The following is a 22,804-nucleotide window of genomic DNA, read 5'->3' on the forward strand; positions in this document are numbered from 1 at the left end:
CTACAGGGAGCAAGAATGAAACCAACCAGAGGCTTTCAGTCAGTGAGTTTCCCCTGAAATTATGATAGCTTCTGTGAGCAAAAAGTTAAGACAGAGTTACTTCCAGCAATTTATAAACCAAGAGTTTGTCTATTTCATGTGACTTTTAGATTCAAGAACAATTTCTACAAAATGTGCTAGAAAAGATACTACTTTAAGACAGACTTTTAAAAGCAAATAGTTTCTAGTATTAAATTATTTGAAATAATGAATGACATCAATATACAGAAACTGGATTTTTGGAGGGAAAGTGGCACAAAGAGTATAACAAAGATATTTTGAACAAGCAGAAATGTATTTGATTTAAGTTTATGTTTTTCTTTTAATCATTAGAATATAAAGCTAAAATTGTTTAGAAGATTAAAAGATTTCCTGCTTTTATTTTTAAAAGGAAAGAATTATCATGCCAAATATACCTCAAATATAGGGTCATTTTATGTTATCTTTTCATTTTGTTCCTTCATATATGTCATTGTGAAAAAAAAGAAGTAAAAATGAGGTAGTAAAAGTATCAAAAACATTTATGCAGATTTAGTTGATCTCTTTGGGCTTGACTATATGACAACACATGTTGGCCAATTTTTATAGGAAATCTATGCCAAGTTTATGAATAAAACAGAAAAAAATTAAGTTTAGACACCAGTTCCAGAAGATAAACATTTGGTATTAAAGCACCTTATTTAGTAAGAACAAAAGCAAAATCTTATATGGGGTTGTATATGCTATTAAGGGATAGATACAAAGAAACATGATATAAAAATTTAAAAATGATAATTTAAATATTTAACAGTTAATATGAACAAAGATCAGAAACAGGGCTTGTTTGTAACATATTTAAATCCTAAACTGAACACATTAGAATGGAAAACTGAAAAATGCTTGGAAGATTTTCTTTGATAATGCAACACATTGAGAGTTCTCTCTTGATCTCTTAGTTCCCTTCATCAAAACTTCAAAAGAGAATGACTCTAGAGCTTGAGAAATACATATTTAAAACAGAAGGTGTACCTGCAAATCATTGTTGGATGTCCAAAAAGTTATAAAGAAAGAAAAAAACTACCCACCTGCAATAGAATTTCATTTTATCAAGGATTGAATGCTAAGGTGTCATTAATAGGCCAACTTACATTAATAAGTTCAACCTCCCAGATTTTTTTCAACAGGTCCATTGATGTGTAGCCATTAATTAGGAAGGCTTTGGTGTAGTCACCCAGTTCAATTGAATCCAGCCACTCAGCTACAGAGGTGGGATGGTAGCCATCATGACCAATGGGTCTCATCTGTAATTAAGAAAATTGCATTAGGGTTGATTTATACTGTTTCCTTTGTGTTTCAACAACAGAATTCATCCTATCACTTGGAAATTTATCTGTTATGAAGACAACAGATAAGAAAAACAAGATACTTCACACACAATTCCAAATCATTAGTAATTTTCATGCTGTGTTAGTTTTCAAAACTACATGTGGAAATTTCCAATTTAGCTGCTAAATGAACTCCAATATTTGAGAGAATGAAATATGTCAGATTTCTGTTATAGATATTATTGATATTGTTAGATGGACTTTGAAGTGATGTCAGTTGACTGGTATTCATTTCAATGCCAAAGGCATGAGGAACTGCACTTCCAAATCATAGATAATTCTCATATGCACAGCATCAAAGCATGGGAAAATATTGCATGGTTTAAGCATTCAAGAGGAATTCATGTCTATGCAAGACATGCATTGTAGGTAGTGTGAACATGCTGCATGACATAGTGCTTGGGTAAACCAGTCAAGAAGAGGGTTTGGGTGTTTTAAGCCAGAGCATTCTGCATTGACTCTACAGGATGTTAGACACGAATAGAGAACCTGCTAGCAGACATACTCCTATTTTTTGTCAGCTATATACAGATTTTTTTTTAATACTTTAGAACAAAGAAGTGTGACAGCAACATCATGTTTCTGAGTTTAAATTGGAGTGTGAAAGTAATTTAAGCAGGAGGAACTTCTGGGTTTAAAATTTCGTGTGGATTATTCTAGCGCTTTAGGTTTTATTTGAAATATGAGTTGAATCTGTGGTTCTTGCTATTTGAAGTGACTCACTTCTAAAACTTGGGCTGCTTTGCCTGCTATTCCACACATCTAATGCATCAGGTACAAAGGACAGCTGGCACTTCATCAACCTGATGTGAGCCTTCAGTGAAATTTATGGTGGGATCAGCTAATCCTGGTCAAAATGCAACACAGATGCTCCTCCTCCTTCTGATTCAAGGAGATAAGTACTAATGGAAATCTATATGATTCTGATTTGTGAGCAGAGAAAGGATTAGCCCAGGCATCAGGGAGTCAGATTTTTATCTAAAACATGTTAAGCTCTTTGTCACTATGTAGAGTTTCCATTTTTGAAATTGTCCTTCCTCCTTCATTTGAAGCTACTTTTCCTCCTTTCTGTTTTCTTGTTGGTCCACTTCCCAATCTCATCTTTATTTTTAGGTTTAAATATCCTTAGTTTAAAGTTTCTGGGCAATTCCTTACTTGCACTGGAGGTTTTAGTGCATCAGACTTTTGTATTTCACTGTGACATTGAATGACCCATTTTAGCTACTGATTAAATGTTTGTTCAGATAACACATAACTCATTGTTTATTACACAGTAGATACAAATGTAAATGACAATGCAGGGTTTGTAAAATAAGGTTTAATGGCATTTGCACAAACACAAAAATACAGGCATGTAGAATTGGAGAATAAGACCCAGAGTGGAGTCTCTGAGGCATTAAGTACCTTCGTATCCTAAAGACAGTCGCAAAAATATGGGGGCTAGGTAATTCTCCAGGACATGCTCAGAGGTGATTGAACTAACTCTGCTAACTTGAATAATCACCCAAACCTAAAAAAATGTCCTGACCTGACTTCTCCAGTTAACATAAGGAAATAACTGAAAAAAGGAAAGAAGGAGAAAGAATCACTGGTGTTGAAATTAACACTGTGACAGGGAGATCCTGCTGTTAGCTTGCCCAGGAAGCTGACCACCCAACAGTTGATACCAAAGACAAGCTTAGGTAATCTTCATTAATCCATTTGGGGTGCACTGGCTGTTTTACATCAGAGAACTGTTTAATGGAGTCCTGATAGGCTGCCCCCAAGCATTTATATCACTCCCTGAGACAGCAATCACAGGTCACCTGCCACACAGAGGTTGTTGATTGCCAGTGTTCGCTGAAGAATCAGGATACACACCAGAGGACTGGCAAGAAAACCTATTGAAGTGTAACTAAGTTTGCCTTTTCCCCAATCCTTGACCCAATACTAGGGAATATAGAATCACCAAGGAAAGAGCTGACAATTGCTTGGGGAAAGCCTAAACCTGGAGGGGGAAGGGTGTAAAGGCAATAAAATCAAAGGTTTAGAAAGGACTGTAACTGAGTTCTCAATATTTTATATAATCAAAAACTTATGGGATGTGTCTGAGATAATATGAAGAAGTAGTACAGAGAGTCAATTGAACTTGAGTGAAGGTTGTTGTTAGAAAAAAAAAATCACATCAGCTTCTCGTTGAAGGCAGACTGTTCAGTAATCTGGTTACTACCACAGTCAAGTTCTCCCAGATCAACCTTACAGAGGTGAGAGGGAAAGAAATACTTGGTGGAAGGATGAAAGACAGGGGCAATATGGAGGGCACAGGTGAAGAGACCTTGGAACAGAGTAGGCTGATGTGTGTGGGGCTGGGGTGGGGAGGGGGACTCATCCATCCACTCATTTGGTAAATATTTAAGCAGAGCCTGTACTGATGGATACTCTGGAAAGAGCAGGGAACACAACAGTCACGGTCTTTCCCTCATGGAAATTATGCTTCTTAATTAAAAATACATGCACAGATGACCAATAAATTTTGACGGTTCTGCATACCTGAAGAGAGGAAACTATTAGAGCCAAATGAAGTTACAAAATTAACTTGACGTGTATTCAATGATATGCAGATTCGTTACTGTGCTGAACAATAATTTCTTCCAAAGTAATTCTCCCATCTGTTCCCTTATTTCTGTTCCTACTGCCACTACTCTGTTTAGGGTCTTATTAGCACTTGCAAAAAATTCATGTTATAGCCTTCCACCTGGTCTCTTACCTTTAGTTCAGCTTATACCTTGCTACTTAACATTAATCTTTTTAAAAGCTTTAAGTCAACCCCTGTCCCCAAACCTGAATGTCCTATTCCAGCATTTAAGGCCAGTTGAGATCAATCTAATATCTCACTGTATTATATGTATACTAATGAATGTGATTAGATGTATGTGTATGTCTATATAGTACAATAAATTGCTAGCCGTTCCCTGGATGTGAACTGTGCAAAACATAGTTGTAAGTTTGCTAATTAATTTTCTATAGTTTGATTACTTTGACACTACCTCTGGAGTGATTTTTTTCCAGGACTGGCTTCTCTTTTTGGGCTCTAACATACAAATTTTAACCCTTTGTTGGATATTGCACATAGATGTCCAATAATTATCACCGGTATAAGTCATAATCAAATTTATGTTCTTCAGCTCAAAAGCAGCTCCACTACACCATGTTTCCCATCTCAGTCACTGGGGGAATTAACACTTCATTGTCCAAGTAGAAGCTTAGGCATCACTGTTTGCTTCTTTCTGATTACCATAATATTCAGGCAACAATTCCTATAAATTCTTGATTTCCAATATGTGTCTCAATCCAGTTTCCTTCTTCCAAAATGGACTTTGGAACCTGACAATCACAGTTATTTATTTTACTGGGTGATCTTTGGAGCCTCACTTTCCCATTTTCTAAGATAAGCACGGTAATATCCAGCCCAAGTGGTGGTGTTGTAAGGATGGTATGGTATAGAGTATGTAGGTTGCTGAGTACAGTGCTTTGAATACATCAGCCCTTCAATAGCTCTTAGTTCTCTTCCTGCTCCACTATCCTAAATTAGGTCCTTGCTCATTTTGAAACTGCACAAAATTCTGCCCTTGGCTGCTAATCTTTTCGATGTCCAATCAAAACTCTTCTCTCATCTCTTCCTCTTTCCCTCATCGCCTTCTTTACCTTGCTTTAGAAAGGCACATGTCTGCTTGACGTCTCACTCCTCTTTCCCTCAGCTCACAGCTGTTTTTCAGAAACAGAGCTAACAGGGTCATCCAAGTGGGTTGAATTGTTGTTTCTAATTTTCTGCTCTCTTCCTGTAGCACCATGTCTCTGTGGTCTTTACCAAGGGAGCTGCATTATACCCCACTGTGGCTGATGTTACTTCTCATTCCCATGGATGATGGCCAGTGTAACAGATAGCAGTATCGGTCCTCTCTATAGGCAGTTTATAAATGAGGCCTCTGTGCTTCTGTGTTCTACTCATTCTTTGTGTTCTTGTGCTATTCTTATATACACATGTACCTATACATATATATCCTTACGTAAGAATAGCAACTGCTGAGTAGTTGCATAACTGCTGTTACTAGGAGAAACATGAGGACTTGTGGGGCAAACCCAAATTTAACTCAAAGCTTGGAGTCTATTCTAGCTTGATGGAGCTCAGGAAAGTCCAGTTGAAGTTAGCTGACTCATGGACCCATGGGTAGATGCTTTTAGTTTTTGTTGTAAACTGCTGAAATTTTGATGTACTTGGAGAAACAAGATAGAGTTACTCCTTGTTTCAAAAGCTTTGGTGTTTATACACTGTGCCTATAGAATATAACCTAAGCTCTAATTTATGAATCCATTAGCAAAGGCATCCCCATGAAACAGAGAAACATTAGGAATGCTGAGCTATGCTAATGTGAAGATTCTTCCTAAGTTAACCTCCCTGTCACGTAGACACACCTACCTATGCATCATTATTATTCCTAAATGAAGTCCCTATGGTATGAGTCTGACTTCTGGGGTATAATCCGCTACTTACTTGGCAGTATACCTCCGTACCTTTGTTCATGCCATTCCCTCTGCCAGGAATGCTGTTTCTACCTGTTCTCCTGTTGAAATTGCATCTGTCCTTAAAAGGTCCTATTAAACACTATCTCCTCTGTGGAGGCAATTCTGATATTACCCTTATTTCCAAGTGAGCATTTGTCATATCTTCTAGATTCCTATAGTAATTTGCAAATATTTCTATTGCAGTATTATAAAAGTCAATTTTTGATAATAGTAATAAGAATATCTGCTTTTCACCGGACTGCCAAATCCTTGGTGAAGAAACAAGGCTTAGTCATTTTTGTAGTCCCTAAAGTGTCCAGGAACATACCTCACACATGGTAGACATCTGCTAAATGTTTACTAAGTTAATGGACTTACTGAACTCATGAAGATCAAATGGCACATACATTTCAGTGTCATGGTATCCATTTATAGGGAAGATTTATATTTTGTACTCCCGGATATTACAAAACTAAGGTTATTTTTTAGGGCCTAACAGTAACATTTACAGCTATTTAAAACCCCCATGTACCAGGAACCACTTCCAGGCTTCCAGGTAGCATGATGTATTACCAAAATGAAACAGACTTTGTTTCCATAGTTCAGTAGTCTAGTAGCTATGTCTATTAGCTATGTATCACGGCAAGGCACTTCATCTCTCTCTGTTTCAGTGTTGCAATGCACAAAATGAAGATGTTGGACCAATGATTGGAAAAATTTTTTATCCTACCTAAATTTTATAATCCTGTGATTTTAAACTAATTTTAATATTTATTTTATTTACCAACTAAAGAAAAAAAATAAGCCTAAAGGCAACACACACACATGCTCTCTCTCTCTCTCTCTCTCTCACACACACACACACAAACACATGATAGGACATTGCAGACTGAAGATCAGATGGCATTCACATTTCTTTCAGGAATCTTCAACAATACCCACAGGTACTACTGTGACTGTTTTGTTAAATTAGCAATGATTAAATTCTTTTTGTAGCAGGATCATTTGGCAAGACAGAGTTCGGGAGAGACAGCTTCATGGGACTTCTGGGCAACTAGCACTACTGAGCATGAGTGGGAGTCAGGAACTGTCTATAATCTGAGAGAGACAGCAGTGGGCCAACAGCAGGCATTCATAACAGAGGCTCAATACAAGGCAATCTGATTCAACTTGTTGAACTCAAACGTTTGGGGAAAAATTTAAGACAGAAATTGCAGGCAGTGATGGAGCTTTAGTCTTGAGGAAATTTAGATATATTGATATATTTTACCATACACCTTCCTTATTGTATTTGCTGTGTGTGCAATGACTTCTCTTCAGGAGCCTCTGAAAGCATACATGGTCTCAGAGAGAGCATACTGTGTAACATCACAGGCAACACAGTGGGCAGAGAGACCAAAGGACAGTGCTCTGTACAGTTCTGGGGTTTCAGGGTGGGGGGTGTCAGAGCTGCATAGCCTAGTCTCTGAGACTGCTTGATCTACTTCAACCAGAGTAAACTATTCGTAAGTGTCTCACACAGTTAAGAAGAGAAGAGAGGTTTTCTTTGCTTTAAAAAGAAATATTTAAAAACTACTGATCTAGAAGACTTTTATAAGATTATGATTGCCATAGTTTCATTTTCTTTTCATTTTCTCAGGTAGTTTTTGACTTCCAATGTATAGCTAAATACAACACATATATATATATATATTTATATTTATATATGTAATATATATAAATATATAAATATACACATATTTATATATATAAAATACACATACATATCTAGCCTATTACTCTTTCTCTCTGCCTGAAATGAGCTTTGTCTGTGCAAGTAAGTTTTATACCTTGTGAGATGACAGAACCATAGAGGGGAGATATAACAAAAGGAAGGTAATGAAGACAGATACAAGAGTAAAAAGAGAATGATACAAACTTTATACTAGATCTGGGATTAAATACAGTAGTTCTCAGTGGAACAAGAGATTAAGCCAGAATTATGATATTGGCATGGTAATTAGACCAAGAGAATTAGGAATCCCCAAAAGTCAGTAATAGATTAGACAGGTATTTTTATGTCCGAATGTTTTATAAAATTGAGAAAGAGACTACTTGTTGTCTGCCAAAAACTGTCCTCTTTTCTTCCCATATAATGGGGCTTAAATTCAGCTCACGCCTGTCCAATTAGGGGCAAGACACATCAGCTTATTTTCTGGCTGCTGCTATGAGAATGTGTGTTTGCACCTAAGGGATGCTGATTAACTTCAACCTAAAAGAGGTTCCTCACTATTGAGCTCCTCTGTCTTTGTCTTCTCATAAGCTGCAACAGCAGTCTGCAGTCCAGCTTTGAGACAGGGGCACAACAGGACACTAGGGTTTTGGAAATGTTTTTCAAAGCTTAATGTGCATAAAATCATATGGGGGAATCTTGTTAACATTCAATTCTAATTCACTAGGTTGAAGGGAGGATCTGAGATCCTGCATTTCTACAAGGTTCTCGGTGATGGACTACATTTTGAGCAGCAATGTTTTAGAAGATGACAGAGCAACAGATAAAAAGCCCTGGGCCCTTCCAGAATAGAATAGAACAGGGCCAACTTATAAACCTGGACTTCTCATTTCAAACTGTTATATGAGAACTATAAAGATTCTACTCTTTTTAAAAAAAACGATTTATCTTACTTATTTGAAAGGCAGAGTTACAAAGAGAGAGAGGAAGAGACAAGAGAAAGAGAAAGATCTTTCTCCTCTGATTCACTCCCTAAATGACCACAATGGTCAGGGCAGGGCCAGATTGAAGCCAGGAGCCAGGAGCCAGGAGCTTCATTTAGGTCCCCCATGTTGGTACAGGGTCCCAGGGACTTGGGCCATCTTCTACTGCTTTCTCAGGTGCATTAGCAGGGAACTGGATTGGAAGTGGAGCAGCAGGGACTTGAATGGGCACACATATGAGATGCTGGTATCAGAGTTAGCAGTTTTACCTGCTATACTACAATACCAGTCCCAAGATTCTATTCTTTAAACCACTATAAAGAGGGGTATTAAAAAGTTCATGGAAAATGCTTCTAATGAAAAAACTATGCAGAGATTTTAAGATCTTTGAACCAAAATAAAAATTATCTTTTAATCCAATTTTCCATGACATTTTTGATGTATACTCCTATTGTGATGGTCTCTGTTCTAGCAGCATAGCTCTTCATTGAGCACAAACATAACTGAAATAAGGAAATTTCATATAGAGCATTTAAAGGACACTTGTGCCTCCATTTGACAGTACAATGTATAGTTTCTGGTTTTGTGTAGCCATAAACTTTCATACATGTGGCTGTTAAAGAAGCTTCAGGAAGTGGGGCATTTGGCCTATTTGTTAAGACGCCAGTTAGGATGCCAGCATTTCACATCTGGAGTAGCTGGGTTCAATCTCTGGCTTTAACTTGTGATTCTACCTTTCCACCAATGCGTACTCTGGGAGGCAGGGGTGATGGTTGGAGTGATTAGGCTCCTGCTACCCATGTGGGAGACCTTGATTGAGTTCCTCAGCTTTACCCCAGGGACTCCTGTGAAATTTGGGGGTTAAATAAGTGGCTTGGAGCTCTGTCTCTGTCTCTCAAATCAGAACACTATTTAAAAGGAAGCTTCATTGCTCCATTTCTTTAATCTGTATTTCTTGGCATAGTCCTTTCAATCATACCACGACCCCTTTGTAGTAACTGTACAGGGATAAGAGGTGGGAAACATAGAAAAACCTGAAGTTACTAGCTTGGAAACCTGGGTACATGGTGCTATTATCAGTTGAGAAAGAAAATAAAATAGACTGGGATGATTCGATCATTTTGAGATATGAGAAACATGAGAAATTAGAGATGTTGTATAATGGCACTTTAAAGTTTGGGGAAATAGCCGGTTTTGCACATCATCAGTAGCATAAGCACTGGCTGCTCTGCTCATTAGTTGTATGACTTTGAGGAAATGATTTGTGCTTCCTAAGAATTTTCTGAACAGTAATGGTAATGAGATTTGTCATATGTGTGCGACGAAACAATGCAAGGATTAAGCACAGCTCTTGGCACAGAAGCACTTAGTAAGTAATAGTTATTTTTATCATAGGTGGGAGCTGCAGTCATGCATGATAACATGGTAAATGGCCTGAGAATAAGCCAACACTTTCAATGCATAAGGAAAAGATAAGAATCATACTTAGGAGACCAAAAAAGGAATGGTTGATATAAGAAGAGAAGCAGGGGAGACCAATTTCAAGGAGGGAGGGGCCAGTAGTGGCAAAGTGTTGCAGAGAAATTTCATTAAGATGGAGAAAAAGGACTCATGGGATCTGGCCAACAGGTCTCCAAGGCCTTTACTGAGTACAGAAGCTGGCTTCATGGAGAGGAGGAGCTGAGGAAGTGGAAAGCGCAAGCTGAATGATTCTGCTGAGGAGTTTGTATGGGAAGAGGACAGAGCTGGATGTTGTGGGGAACACAAAGGAAAAGGCATGGAAAGGGATAAGAAACGAGGATTAAGGAGCAGGAAGGTCAGAGTAATGAAGGCACAAGTCCAAGAGACTGAGTGGCAGGCCTTGCTTTCTGCTTGGAAATTGTATTTGCTTTTCTTGGAAATTACAGCACTGAAGAGTGCAAGTTGGAGCTAATGTTGGGGTTAATAATCTCTGTGTTAAAAGAGAGTATAGAAACTTCATGACTTAGACTTGGTGGGAATGGGACACTTGTATGTGATGTCCACAAATGATCTTCTGGTGCAAGACCCCACATCTTCAGGCACTGTCTTCTGTGGGGTGCACTTCTCCCCAGATATAACTAGACAAATCTATCACTCTTGAAGCCCACCTCTTCCTACAACCCTAATATGTCAGGTACAGCTACTTATACTTGATTATGAAGCAGCAATGGGCTGTGGCTTCTCTTTTCCCATCTGGATGTACTTCGTAACTCTCAGACTTTTAGTATTACAAAATTTAGTATTAGTGGCCGGCGCCGCGGCTCACTAGGCTAATCCTCTGCCTTGCGGCGCCGGCACACGGGATTCTAGTCCCGGTTGGGGAGCCGGATTCTGTCCCGGTTGCCCCTCTTCCAGGCCAGCTCTCTGCTATGGCCAGGGAGTGCAGTGGAGGATGGCCCAAGTACCTGGGCCCTGCACTCCATGGGAGACCAGGATAAGTACCTGGCTCCTGCCTTCGGATCAGCGCGGTGCGCCGGCCGCAGCGTGCTGGCCGCGGCGGCCATTGGAGGGTGAGGCAAAGGAAGACCTTTCTCTCTGTCTCTCTCTCTCTCACTGTCCACTCTGCCTGTCAAAAAAAAATAAATAAAATAAAAATTAGTATTAGTGTTGGAGCTTTTGTAATACACACAGCTGATATTGTTGGATAGCTCTCTTTATTCTTGCTTCTTGTTCTAGCCTCTTATGCTCTGCCCTGCTGCTATTCAAGACTAGGACTAACAGCATCCATGAAAATAAACCAGGACAAGCAGTGCTGGCAGGCGGTATGCTGCCAAGTCCCAAGGCAGGTCTATCAAGTGATGTGAGGATCAAATCTCCTACAGGCTGTGAGACCCGGGCTTAGACATCACTGTATTTTTTCATCAGTGGTTCTTAAAAGGCTGATTGAACATGAAAGAGAAAGGCTGATCCACTGACCATGGGGCCCCAGAAAAAAGTCTATCTATCACCATCTAAATGCTATGGGCATTTAGAGAGACGTATCTACAAAATGGATAACACTATTGATGATAAGAACATTGCCTAACAAGTACATGAGACTTTAAAGATTTAACATTTTTAAGTCATTTGTGAAGGGTTTTAGGTAGTATTTGGGCAAGTGTCCTTTATGGAGCCTGAGAATCTGGGTAGTCCATGTAATGATATCCCTTTGTGGGAATTAACAAGATTAACACATCACCACGGTTCTTGGGACGAAAACATGATAAGGTCTCTGTATTGTGCCTCTGTAGCAAAGCAGGGGTACAGGTACAAATAAATATGCGGCTTAAAGCCCTTTTGTTTATACCAGACTCTGTTATGGATAAAATCTCCATAACAGAATAGAGAGAAACTTAAACCCTCAAAGGTAAGAGGATTGTGACTCGTGTCGCAAGGGGCTCACAATTGCTGATGGTGATAAACTCTTTTTTTGTTTTACCCACTGCTAACTGAGCCTCACCAATTTGGGAGACCCTCAAGTGTTCAGACAAGTGAAGACTCCCAGCTTTAGATAGGGGGCAGGAGCAGCGAAGAGCTACTCTCTGGATATTACTTGGCACCCAGGTCTAAGGAATCAAGGGAAATTCATGTGCTTTGGATTGGACCCTATCTCTCATTGCCCCATGGTTTCTACGTCAATGAAAAAGAGAAATGAGGCCGGCGCCGCGGCTCACTAGGCTAATCCTCCGCCTAGCGGCGCCGGCACACCAGGTTCTAGTCCCGGTCGGGGCGCCGGATTCTGTCCCGGTTGCCCCTCTTCCAGGCCAGCCCTCTGCTGTGGCCAGCGAGTGCAGTGGAGGATGGCCCAGGTGCTTGGGCCCTGCACCCCATGGGAGACCAGGAAAAGCACCTGGCTCCTGGCTCCTGCCATCGGATCAGCGCGGTGCGCCGGCCGCAGCGCGCCGGCCGCGGCGGCCATTGGAGGGTGAACCAACGGCAAAGGAAGACCTTTCTCTCTGTCTCTCTCTCTCACTGTCCACTCTGCCTGTCAAAAAAAAAAAAAAAAAAAAAAAAAAAAAAAAAAAAAAAAAAGAGAGAAATGAATTAAGGTCTAGCCCAAAGAGGGCTTGAGATATCCCTAATTTTGTTAAGTTTTAGAACATGGAACAAACTAAACGTGAAGCAACTGAAAATAAACAGTGCACAGATAAATGATATCATGGGTGATCAGCCATAGAAGTACTAGCCAGACTAGTCAAGCCTCTAGCCATCAGGGATATGGGGCATCCTCTTGGTCAAAGGTGCAGGGCTGACAACAAATTACAGGAGTAAGCTGCCAAAACAGGCAAATTTCATGAATCATGGTTGGAAAAATAATTGCAGTAACAGCAGCAACCACAAAGCAGTCTACTGCTTTTAAAGCAGCGTGAGTGATTTAATGGTCAGGCATTGGTCTTATCCTCCTCAGTTTTATCTGTGCACCTGAAGAATAACAACTCTATCTATGGTTCACTTGAGGACAGTTATCTGACATGTGGGATCTGTGTAGGGTGTGGATGAAAAGACCAAAAGAACCACTACACAGTATACACATAAACATAGTCCTAGGATTGAATTATTTTATTGAATCATTTTATTGTGCTTTTCCCCAGAGCTTTTGATAAAACGAGTATTTTAAAAATTCAATAAAAGGAAATGTTTTCACCATCTTTTTATTTTGAAAATGCTTGCTGAGATAATGTTGACCCCAGAGCCCTTTGTTAAACATCACTATTTGTTTTGATTTATTTCCTTGTTGCACAACTACTTTATGAAGCAAGGGCTCAAAGATGAGCAAGGATTTATTGCAACTAGAGTAAGATGCTGAATAATGCTCCCATCATTCACATTTTCAAGCTCCACCAGTGATGAGAACTATATTTAGAAAAAGACACAGGGTCTCTTTTTTCTCTTACATGTTTTCTGACATTCATGTAGCCATTCTGAGGTTAATATAGCACACTGCTTTGCTCTTAAAGCAGAAACTTTAAATGCTACTATAAATCAGGAAAATTATTTGCATGTTTTTAGCCTCAACTAAAAATTCCCAAACTTGAGTCTTCAGAAGATAATGAATGTTCTGAATGTCAATTCTTTTTATTTGATATTTAAAAACCATGTCCTTCCCCAGAGCCTCCAGACATGTGCATAATAAATAACATCATCTACAGAAGCACTTCAAGCAGAAAATGTACCATAAAACCAAAGTTAGCTGTATACAAATGAATAGCTTATGTTCTGTCTGCATAGAGCAGTACAAAAGATATCACTCACACAGCAGTCAAAAATTAGCATAGTCACATTCTATTAGAGAGTTACAAAAATGAGGATGCAGCATCCATTCATCCATCTACTCACTCACTCAACAAATACTAACAGGGTACCTACTGTAACTTGGTATGGTTCTGGAGATATCAGTGAATAAAACATACAAAAGTATAATTTTTATGGAGTTTACCTTCTAAGTGAATAAGACAGTTAACAATTAACAAGCATAATAAATAAGGTGTATATTATGTTAGAAGGTGATAAATGCTGTGAAAAAGAGAAAGGACAGCAGGGGGATTAGGAGTGCTGGAACCTTGTATAGAGGAGGAGGTACAGTGCTATATAAGGTAGCAAAGGGACGTTTCATCTAGAAGACAAGATGTGAACAGAGATTTAGAGATGGTGAACTGGCTGTGTTGGTATCTAGGATGAGAAGGAACATCTACAGCAAAGACCCACACGCAGGGGAAAGATTCCTCCTTCAAGGAATCACAAGGAGATCAATAGGTTGGTGCATAACGAGCAGGTGCAGAGGGATGGGGAGAAGGTAAGAGAAGTAATCAAGGGCCGAATAAGGGAGAGTCTAGAAGGCTTTGTAAGGGCTGGCTTTCACTTTGAGAGAGATGAGGAGCCAGTACAAAAATTTGAGAAGGGGTGTGGCATGACGTGGCATGATGTGGCTTAGGTTTCGGTGGAATGACTCTGGCTGCCATGTTGTGAGTAGCTAATAGGGATGCCCTTTTCCAGAGGCTGTGGAAATAATCCAGAATGAAGCTGAGTGGCTTGAACAGTAGTCAGATTCTGGGCATATATTGAAGGCAGACCAACATGATTTCCTGAAACATAACATAAATTCGCCCTGTTTTCTAACATGGTATAATGGCTGCAGTTGTGTGGCAGGGATCTGAGCTTGAAAAGAACTTCATCACAGGTGGAAATTTATGGATGATTGGCAGTGTTGGTCTTGCAGGAGGATTTTCAGTAAGGAATCCAGAGACCTCAAAGACTTCACAGAAGGCAATTAAGGCAGATGCATCCAATCCAAGGGGCAACAGATGAAGATCAGAGGGGATGGGTGATTCTGAATAGATTTCAGGATCTGGCCTTCTGGAAGGGCCCTAGCTCAGCTCCCATGGACCATACCTTAAGACGAAGAGGCTTTGGTGGTGAAAGTGGTATATCCTGAAACATTTTCAGGACATTGGGAACAAAAGGAGTTAGCAGAATTGGCACCAGCAACTTCATTAGCAAACAGAGATGGTGCTATATTGCAGATATTGGTGCTGTCAATATTTGACACTGGTAGTTGGCAAATGGTGCTCCCACTGGCAGGCTTTGGTGGCATTGGCAGAACACTCATTTGGCATTTTCTAGATTGCCCTTGATGGGAAGATGATGGGCATGATAGCCAGTAGCACAGGCATCAGTACCTTTGACATATTGGACATCTGCAGTTCAGACGCAAACTTTGGAGCCATTAGTAGATCTGTCTTCCTCAATTGTTATTAACAGAGCTCAGGGCACTTTTGATAGGTCTTGGTGGCACTGTTTCAAGCTCTGGTGATCAGAGACATCAACAAAATAAGCCAGAGCAGGAAAGGCAGAAATGGGCAGATGGCACATAATCAGCCAGCGATCTAGTTGATGGGTGCACATGTGACATGAGACATCTAGAATGCGTCATTAGGAGAAATTTCAGTAAGGTATATATTATGCGGGTAACTATTGCTCTATGATTTCTTCTTGGTAACCTTATGCTATAGTACTGGTTTGAGTTCCTGAGAACTCCTTTTATATCTTTAGTTTAGGGATGATTTAATAAGTATTCCATCACCATTGGAATGAGAACAACAGTCACAGCAGTCAACAACTTTGTCCTCAGAAAAATATTTCCAGCCTTGTAACCTGTTCGTTTGTTTTCATTAGTTCAGAATTTTTAATTCCATGAGATAATGGCATGACTAAAGATCTTTAACTTATGAGAATCTCTATTCAGAGTCAGCTCGTAGAAGAGTTTAAGTAGTTATTATTTATTTAAGTCAACACAAATTTTTAAGCATAAAAGATATATGAATATATGATATATATACCTAGACATGGTATAAATGTAAAAGGGTTTTAGGTCCTTACTTCCAAGAATATGTGATTCTTTAGGTATACACCTAAAAGGTATACAAACATACAAAAATAAGTTAACAGCCAAAACATTTTTATATATTTGAGCAAAGGGAAAAAAAAATGAGTGGGTTAGAGAACCTTGGGGGAGAGTTCCTTCACACTTTCTCTTGGGGTTAATACATGGGGGGTGGAATTACTGAATGTGGGGTGTGTGTGTGTGTGTGTGTGTGTGGTGGGGTGGGGAAGAGAGAGAGATGACCTATGGGAACCTATTTCTCCTTATTGTCCCCAGTCCTAGCAGGGATATAGGCAGCATCATCTGTTTGAAGTGAATCTCTCAATGCCTGTTTGGCTAAAAATATCTATTCATTCTTTGAGAATTAGTTCAAGCATCATCCACCTGTCCAGAAAGTCTTCTCTCACTGTCAGATATTGAGCTTTTCTCTCTTCTTGTAGCATTTTCCACACAGTATTTTAGTTTTTGACATAGTTGTCTCTAAAATGTAGGTGGAACTCCTGAAGCAGGAATTAAATCTTACCTATTTTTTTTTTTTTTTGCATTCTCATTTCTGAAGCTACATTAGGGTTAAAATGAACTGATGGCCCAACTGAATGGATGGTAGTGACTCAGCAATTTCCTGATGAACATAATCCTGTCATGATTATGTGGGTGTTTGTAAACATTATGACCATGGAGTTGTATTTGCTCTCTTCCATCTTGCCCAAGCCTAAGAGGGATGCCAAGGTCTTGCAAAGCAAGGTCAATTGTTATTTAGTGTCTGCCTCATGTAGCTCTTAGAAAAGTATTCTGTCCAAAGTGGAAGCTGGTAATTGTTGATGGGAGATGATGTAATTGAGCCCTGGAGGCGAGATGATGGGAAATCAGTCTTCCCTACATTTATAACAAAAATCTCTTGTACATTTGTGGAGAACATTTCACATTCAGAATATTCTATATTACATTTACCTATTTAGAAAATTGTAAATACAGTCCTTTGCCACCAAGCAAGGTCTCTAAGTAAAGAAGTGTTGAGGTTAAAACTGATAATGTAACAGAAAAAGCTTTTAACCTGTCAGGACTTTGTGATTCATAAATTATAACCTTAAAATTATTTAAAATGTATCTATTTATCACTTACACCATCATGAATTCAGAGATAACAAATGAAGCTAAACTATATCTCCTCTTGAAGACATGAAAGAAGGCACCTGGCAGTTTCTGGAGTACTCATTTCCTCTGATGAAAGAAGTGATTATATGTTAGCTTGAAAGAAAGAAAGCTGAATTCCAGTTTACCAACATAGGAGATGATAGATCTGTGGGAGAAAACGAAAACGGCCAGTGATTGTTTTTCCAAAGGTGAATGTTTGGCTGGATGCTTCTCCAGAGTATAGCAATGCAGTGCTTTTGTGATAGAAGCTACAGAAGACAGCAGCTAAGAGCTTACGCTCTGGAGCCAGGCTGGCTGGTTTGAGTCCTTGACTCTGCACGTACTTGCTGTGTGACCTTAGGCAAGTTACTTAACTCCCGTGCTTTAATTTCCTCGCCTGCAATATGGAAATCTTATTTTCAGATGTAAATGAGTTAATTTAGAGTTAATGTAACAACATTTAGAACTGTGCCTGGCACACAGGAAATTTCTACCTTAGTGTTTGCTATTAACATGGCGGTTTGCCCTACAGTGTTTTTCTGATAAGCTCAGAATATCTTTAGAAATATGTGTTCTGAAGGTCCAGTGTTCACTGTGAATCTACAGAAGATCAACTAGCACACCAGTACCCAAAGCCAGACTCTGGATAAGAGGACTGGCAGTCTTCGAAATCTAAAAGACCTTTGATCACCAACAAAGAAAATAACCACAAATAAATACCAGGTGATGAGGAAGTGGTGGGAGAATATTCACTGTGTTATTAGCTCAGTCTGCACCACCTGTGGTATCTGCTTGGGTTTGGAGATTTTGACTCATTACAACTTGAAGGGTGTAATGGTGAATGAAACTTACAACTGGCTTTGTGACACTAGCCATATTGCAGAGGATGGGTGTAACAAATGGGAGGAAAAACCAGCCACACCTATCTGCTTGAACAAGCTAAATAAATACTTTGGGTCACTTTTGCTTGGAGTGGCGTGAGCTCTCACGAAACTCCTACCACAAAGAAATTTCTAAGGCACATAGGAATGGCCTTTTGATGTACCTGCCTCCACCTTCAGAAACCCTCTTTTGATTGCCTAAAGAGATGATAACTTCCCTTCCATTGAACAGCCAAAGTTTGTGATTTTACTAGTATTATAGCTCATGCTGTGCTCTGCCTTGTGTTAAAGTCACTTAAACATCGGCCTGATTTCCTTTGCTAGATTAAAATCTCCTTGAAGGCAGATGCTATGTAATTTCATAATTTTTCCCATCTGTGTACTATTTCTGGGAAATAAGTAGATGCTCAATGCATTTGCAGACATAAATTGAACAGAATTCACCTTTGAATTCTATTGATCAAAAATTAGGAGTGTTGCCAAATTCTATTCAAATATTAAATTAACACTGAGTTGAATTGTACAGTAAAGGTAGGCAATGATGGCTTATTCAAACTGGTGAATGCATTTTTGTAAAAACTCATATGGTTGTGCTTTTCTATGAAATCACAATGCCTTTAGCAATTTAATGGAAACATACTGACAAGGTCTGACTATTTAGCTTCTCAGTTCACTTCCATTCCATTGTATGGCCCATCAATTTATTGAGCCCTTGCTGTTTAAAGCACACTTTCCATTTGCCCTCCTCCCTCAATGCCTCTCCCATCTCACTTAGTGTTGGGAACTAAGTGCATTGCCTCATATGAGATGCAGCTGGGAAACCCTCAAGGGACTATGCTTATTCATTTAACATCTCAAATATGAAGGCTCCAGTTACAACTTTAAACACCTCTTCAAGTTCCTGATGGGTTACATAATAACTCTGTGTACATTTCAAAAATAATTAGTTTAGCACATGCCAATCAAATTAGAAAGTTTCACTCTTTTCTTATCCAGATAATAACAGTCTTTTGAGAAATTCCTAGCAGAAAACGGAAAGCTTACTGCACAATGCAGTCATGGGCATGTTTTAGTATCAAACTCTCTTAGGTCACTAAGTGAGTAATGTTCGTTATACTTTGGCCCCTGGCAATAGCAAAAATTGATTTTTGTCAATTTAGTGCCGATTTATTGAACAGATGCAAGTGATTGTAACTGATATTAACTAGTCATTCTAGGTGTCAGAAACTCCATACACATTTTTATATTTATAAGTCACAATAACTTAACGTTTTAAGTTCTGTTATTGTCTCCATTGCATAAATGAGGAAACCGAGGATTACAGCATTTAAGTAACTTGCTGAAGGTGATGAAAATAGTAGGTGGCTAAACTGGGATTAGACCAGGTTTAACTGAAAGCTCAAGAGTGTTCCTTCCTGAGCTCCTGCAAGATTGCAAACGTCTTAAGGATGCTTTAAGTGGATTATTTAGCTTATGCATCTCCATATTCTTTTACTATCTTTATTATGCTTTGAGGTACAGTGTTTAGACAATATGGTGAGATGATTAAGAACCTCTGTTTAATTGCCTGGGTATGAATCCCACTTTATCCAACTGAAATGTCCTCCCTGTGGTTCTCTGTGCATTCCTTTGCTTGATATTTTTCCACAGCATTTATTATTACCTGAAATTACATATTTTTATTTCTTTCTGTCTGGATCCTTCACTAGAATATAAGCTGCAAGAGGACTGTGACCTTGTATGCTTAGTTTCTAACACCAAGTTCTCAACAGCTATAACAGTGCCTGGCATATAGCATGTGGTTCATAAATAGTATTGAATGAATAAATAAATGTAGCATGTGGTTCATAAATAGTATTGAATGAATAAATAAATGGAGATTCATTTTCCTTACTATTTATGCCTGGAATAGAAAGTTTCTAGTGTAATTTGTACAGTGAAAGAGCCTCAAGTTTTTCTTGATTCATTTTCCCATTCCTTTTTCAAAATTGCTTTATAGACCTGAATATAGCACATATATTGCACAAGCTCTGTTCTAAGTTGTGGGGAGCAGCCCGGACTGGACTGAGTTACTGGAATTAAGACTTATTCTATGCATCTGCTCTCCCACAATATGGCGCTGGGAGAGAAGTAAACAGCTTCCGCACAGCTGCCTCCAGTTCAACCAATAAACTGTAGGACTTGCTCCTGATTGGAGAGCAGCGTACTCGGCGTGTGGGCAGCCGAGTTGGGATTGGCGGAGGAGGACTATAAAGGAGGAGAGAGACGGCATGCACCGGGAACATCTAAGGGGAACATCTGAGGGAACACCTGTGCAGCCCCCGAGAAGAGCCGGCCGGCGGTGTGCCGCTCCCCTGCGGAAGTGGGGAATGTGGCCAGGGGGAACTGCCCTTCCACGGAGGTGGAAGGGATAGTAGCCAACCCGGGAAGAACCAGCAGCAAACCCGGGGAGGGCCGAGCAGACAGACAGAACAGCGCAGGGTTCAGTGTCGTTCCTCCACAAAGAGGGGGAGCGACATAATGGTGCCGTGACTCGGATAGGAAACCTAGCTCGGATAGGAAACTTAGGACGGATATGAAACCTAGGAGGGAAGAAACGGGAAGAACTGGGAAAATACCGGAGAGAGAGACTAGCAAACAGCCTAGGGAAAAGCCGGACGAAAAGGGTGCCGGAAGAAGCTATTGAAAGCCTAGGCATAGACTCAGATACGGACTACGGGGGGAAGCTGGGAGAGATCTCTAAGGTCGAAAGCGAAAGTGAAAGCTAGAACAAACAGACTCGGATGCGGACTGTGGGGAGAGGCCAGGAGAAATGAGGGAGGAGTATTGTTGGAGGAAAGCTTGGGGAAACATACCGGGTAGAGAAAAATGTTAGGGAAATTGAAGCCGCGGGGGGCAGGCCGAGGCGGATACGAAAGCCACTTTGGGATTCTCAAGTTAGCCCGGGAATAGGGGGCGAAAAGTTAAAACCAGAAGCTGAAACGTAAGCCTGGTTGGGATCCGTCTGATTAGCCCGGGGAGCAAAGGACGGGAAGCCAAACCGTGGGGCGGAGACGTATGCTGGGTTGAATTCGCCAGGCTAGCCCGGGGAACTTAGATTGAATGCTAGTGGCGGACACGTAAGCTACGCTGTGTGACTCGTGGAGGCTGCCGCGCGCAGACAGAGCGTGCGGGGCTCAAGTACATAGGGAACGCGGGGCTGGCGTGAGGCCGTGGTTCAGACGCGAAAGGGTTAAGTGCGAGACCGCGGAGTGTGCGCGCGCAAAGCCGAGCCGCGCAGATGAGAGAGGCGCGGGCTGAAGCGGCGCAGAGCCGGGAACCCGCCAGCGGGGCGAGGTGCCGGAAAGCCGCAGGGATAAGAGAAACAGAAGTTTAGAAGTAAGATGAGAGAAATAGGAATGCTGGAAGATAGAAGTAAAATGGGAGAAATAGGAAAGCCCGGAGATAGAGAAATAGAAAGGCCTCCCCTCAACATGGCAACGAGAAAGCTTGGATTCGGTCTGCCTGATTAAGTGAGGCGATGAGCACCTGCGGCGGCTAGCAGCTTATGCGCCGCAGGTCACCGAAGACAGGCACGAATTAACATCAGTAAGGCTTCCCCACAATACAACAATTAGGAGGCTTGGATTCGGTCTGCCTGATTAAGGCGGTAAGCACCAGCAAGCAGCTCGACCAGAGTATGAGCTGCAGGTCACCGAAGATAGGCACGAACCAACACTAATAAGTCTCCCCCACAATACGGCAATGAGAAAGCTTGGATTCGGTCTGCCTGATTAAGGCGGTAAGCGCCAGCAGGCGGCTCGACCAGAGTATGAGCCGCAGGTCACCGAACACAGGCACGCATCAGCGCCTAAAAACCTCCTCACAACATGGCGAAGAGAGGACCCGGATTCGGTTTGCCTGATTGATAGGACTTGTAAGAGCCTGTGGCAACTCTAGCAAGTAGAGCAGAGTGTGTGCCGCGGGACACCGAAGACAGGCGCGTATCAACGCCAAAAATAAAAAGAAAGGGGGATCTGTGGGGAGCAGCCCGGACTGGACTGAGTTACTGGAATTAAGACTTATTCTATGCATCTGCTCTCCCACAATATGGCGCTGGGAGAGAAGTAAACAGCTTCCGCACAGCTGCCTCCAGTTCAACCAATAAACTGTAGGACTTGCTCCTGATTGGAGAGCAGCGTACTCGGCGTGTGGGCAGCCGAGTTGGGATTGGCGGAGGAGGACTATAAAGGAGGAGAGAGACGGCATGCACCGGGAACATCTAAGGGGAACATCTGAGGGAACACCTGTGCAGCCCCCGAGAAGAGCCGGCCGGCGGTGTGCCGCTCCCCTGCGGAAGTGGGGAATGTGGCCAGGGGGAACTGCCCTTCCACGGAGGTGGAAGGGATAGTAGCCAACCCGGGAAGAACCAGCAGCAAACCCGGGGAGGGCCGAGCAGACAGACAGAACAGCGCAGGGTTCAGTGTCGTTCCTCCACAAAGAGGGGGAGCGACATAATGGTGCCGTGACTCGGATAGGAAACCTAGCTCGGATAGGAAACTTAGGACGGATATGAAACCTAGGAGGGAAGAAACGGGAAGAACTGGGAAAATACCGGAGAGAGAGACTAGCAAACAGCCTAGGGAAAAGCCGGACGAAAAGGGTGCCGGAAGAAGCTATTGAAAGCCTAGGCATAGACTCAGATACGGACTACGGGGGGAAGCTGGGAGAGATCTCTAAGGTCGAAAGCGAAAGTGAAAGCTAGAACAAACAGACTCGGATGCGGACTG

General features: G+C 41.0%; 1 protein-coding gene across 26 annotated transcripts in view; it reads right to left on the minus strand.

Annotated features, from left to right (window-relative positions):
* ANKS1B (ankyrin repeat and sterile alpha motif domain containing 1B) overlaps positions 1-22,804 on the minus strand; it is a 1,216,905-nt gene that overhangs the window by 325,365 nt on the left and 868,736 nt on the right. For all 26 annotated transcript variants that reach the window (XM_051846555.2, XM_051846554.2, XM_051846553.2 and 23 more), the window contains one exon: positions 1,167-1,319. In XM_051846555.2, the coding sequence (XP_051702515.1) occupies positions 1,167-1,319 (153 nt within the window). The remainder of the gene's footprint in view (positions 1-1,166; positions 1,320-22,804) is intronic.

Source organism: Oryctolagus cuniculus, chromosome 11 (genome assembly GCF_964237555.1).
Source record: "Oryctolagus cuniculus chromosome 11, mOryCun1.1, whole genome shotgun sequence".
In the NCBI taxonomy this organism is placed as follows: Eukaryota; Metazoa; Chordata; class Mammalia; order Lagomorpha; family Leporidae; genus Oryctolagus; species Oryctolagus cuniculus.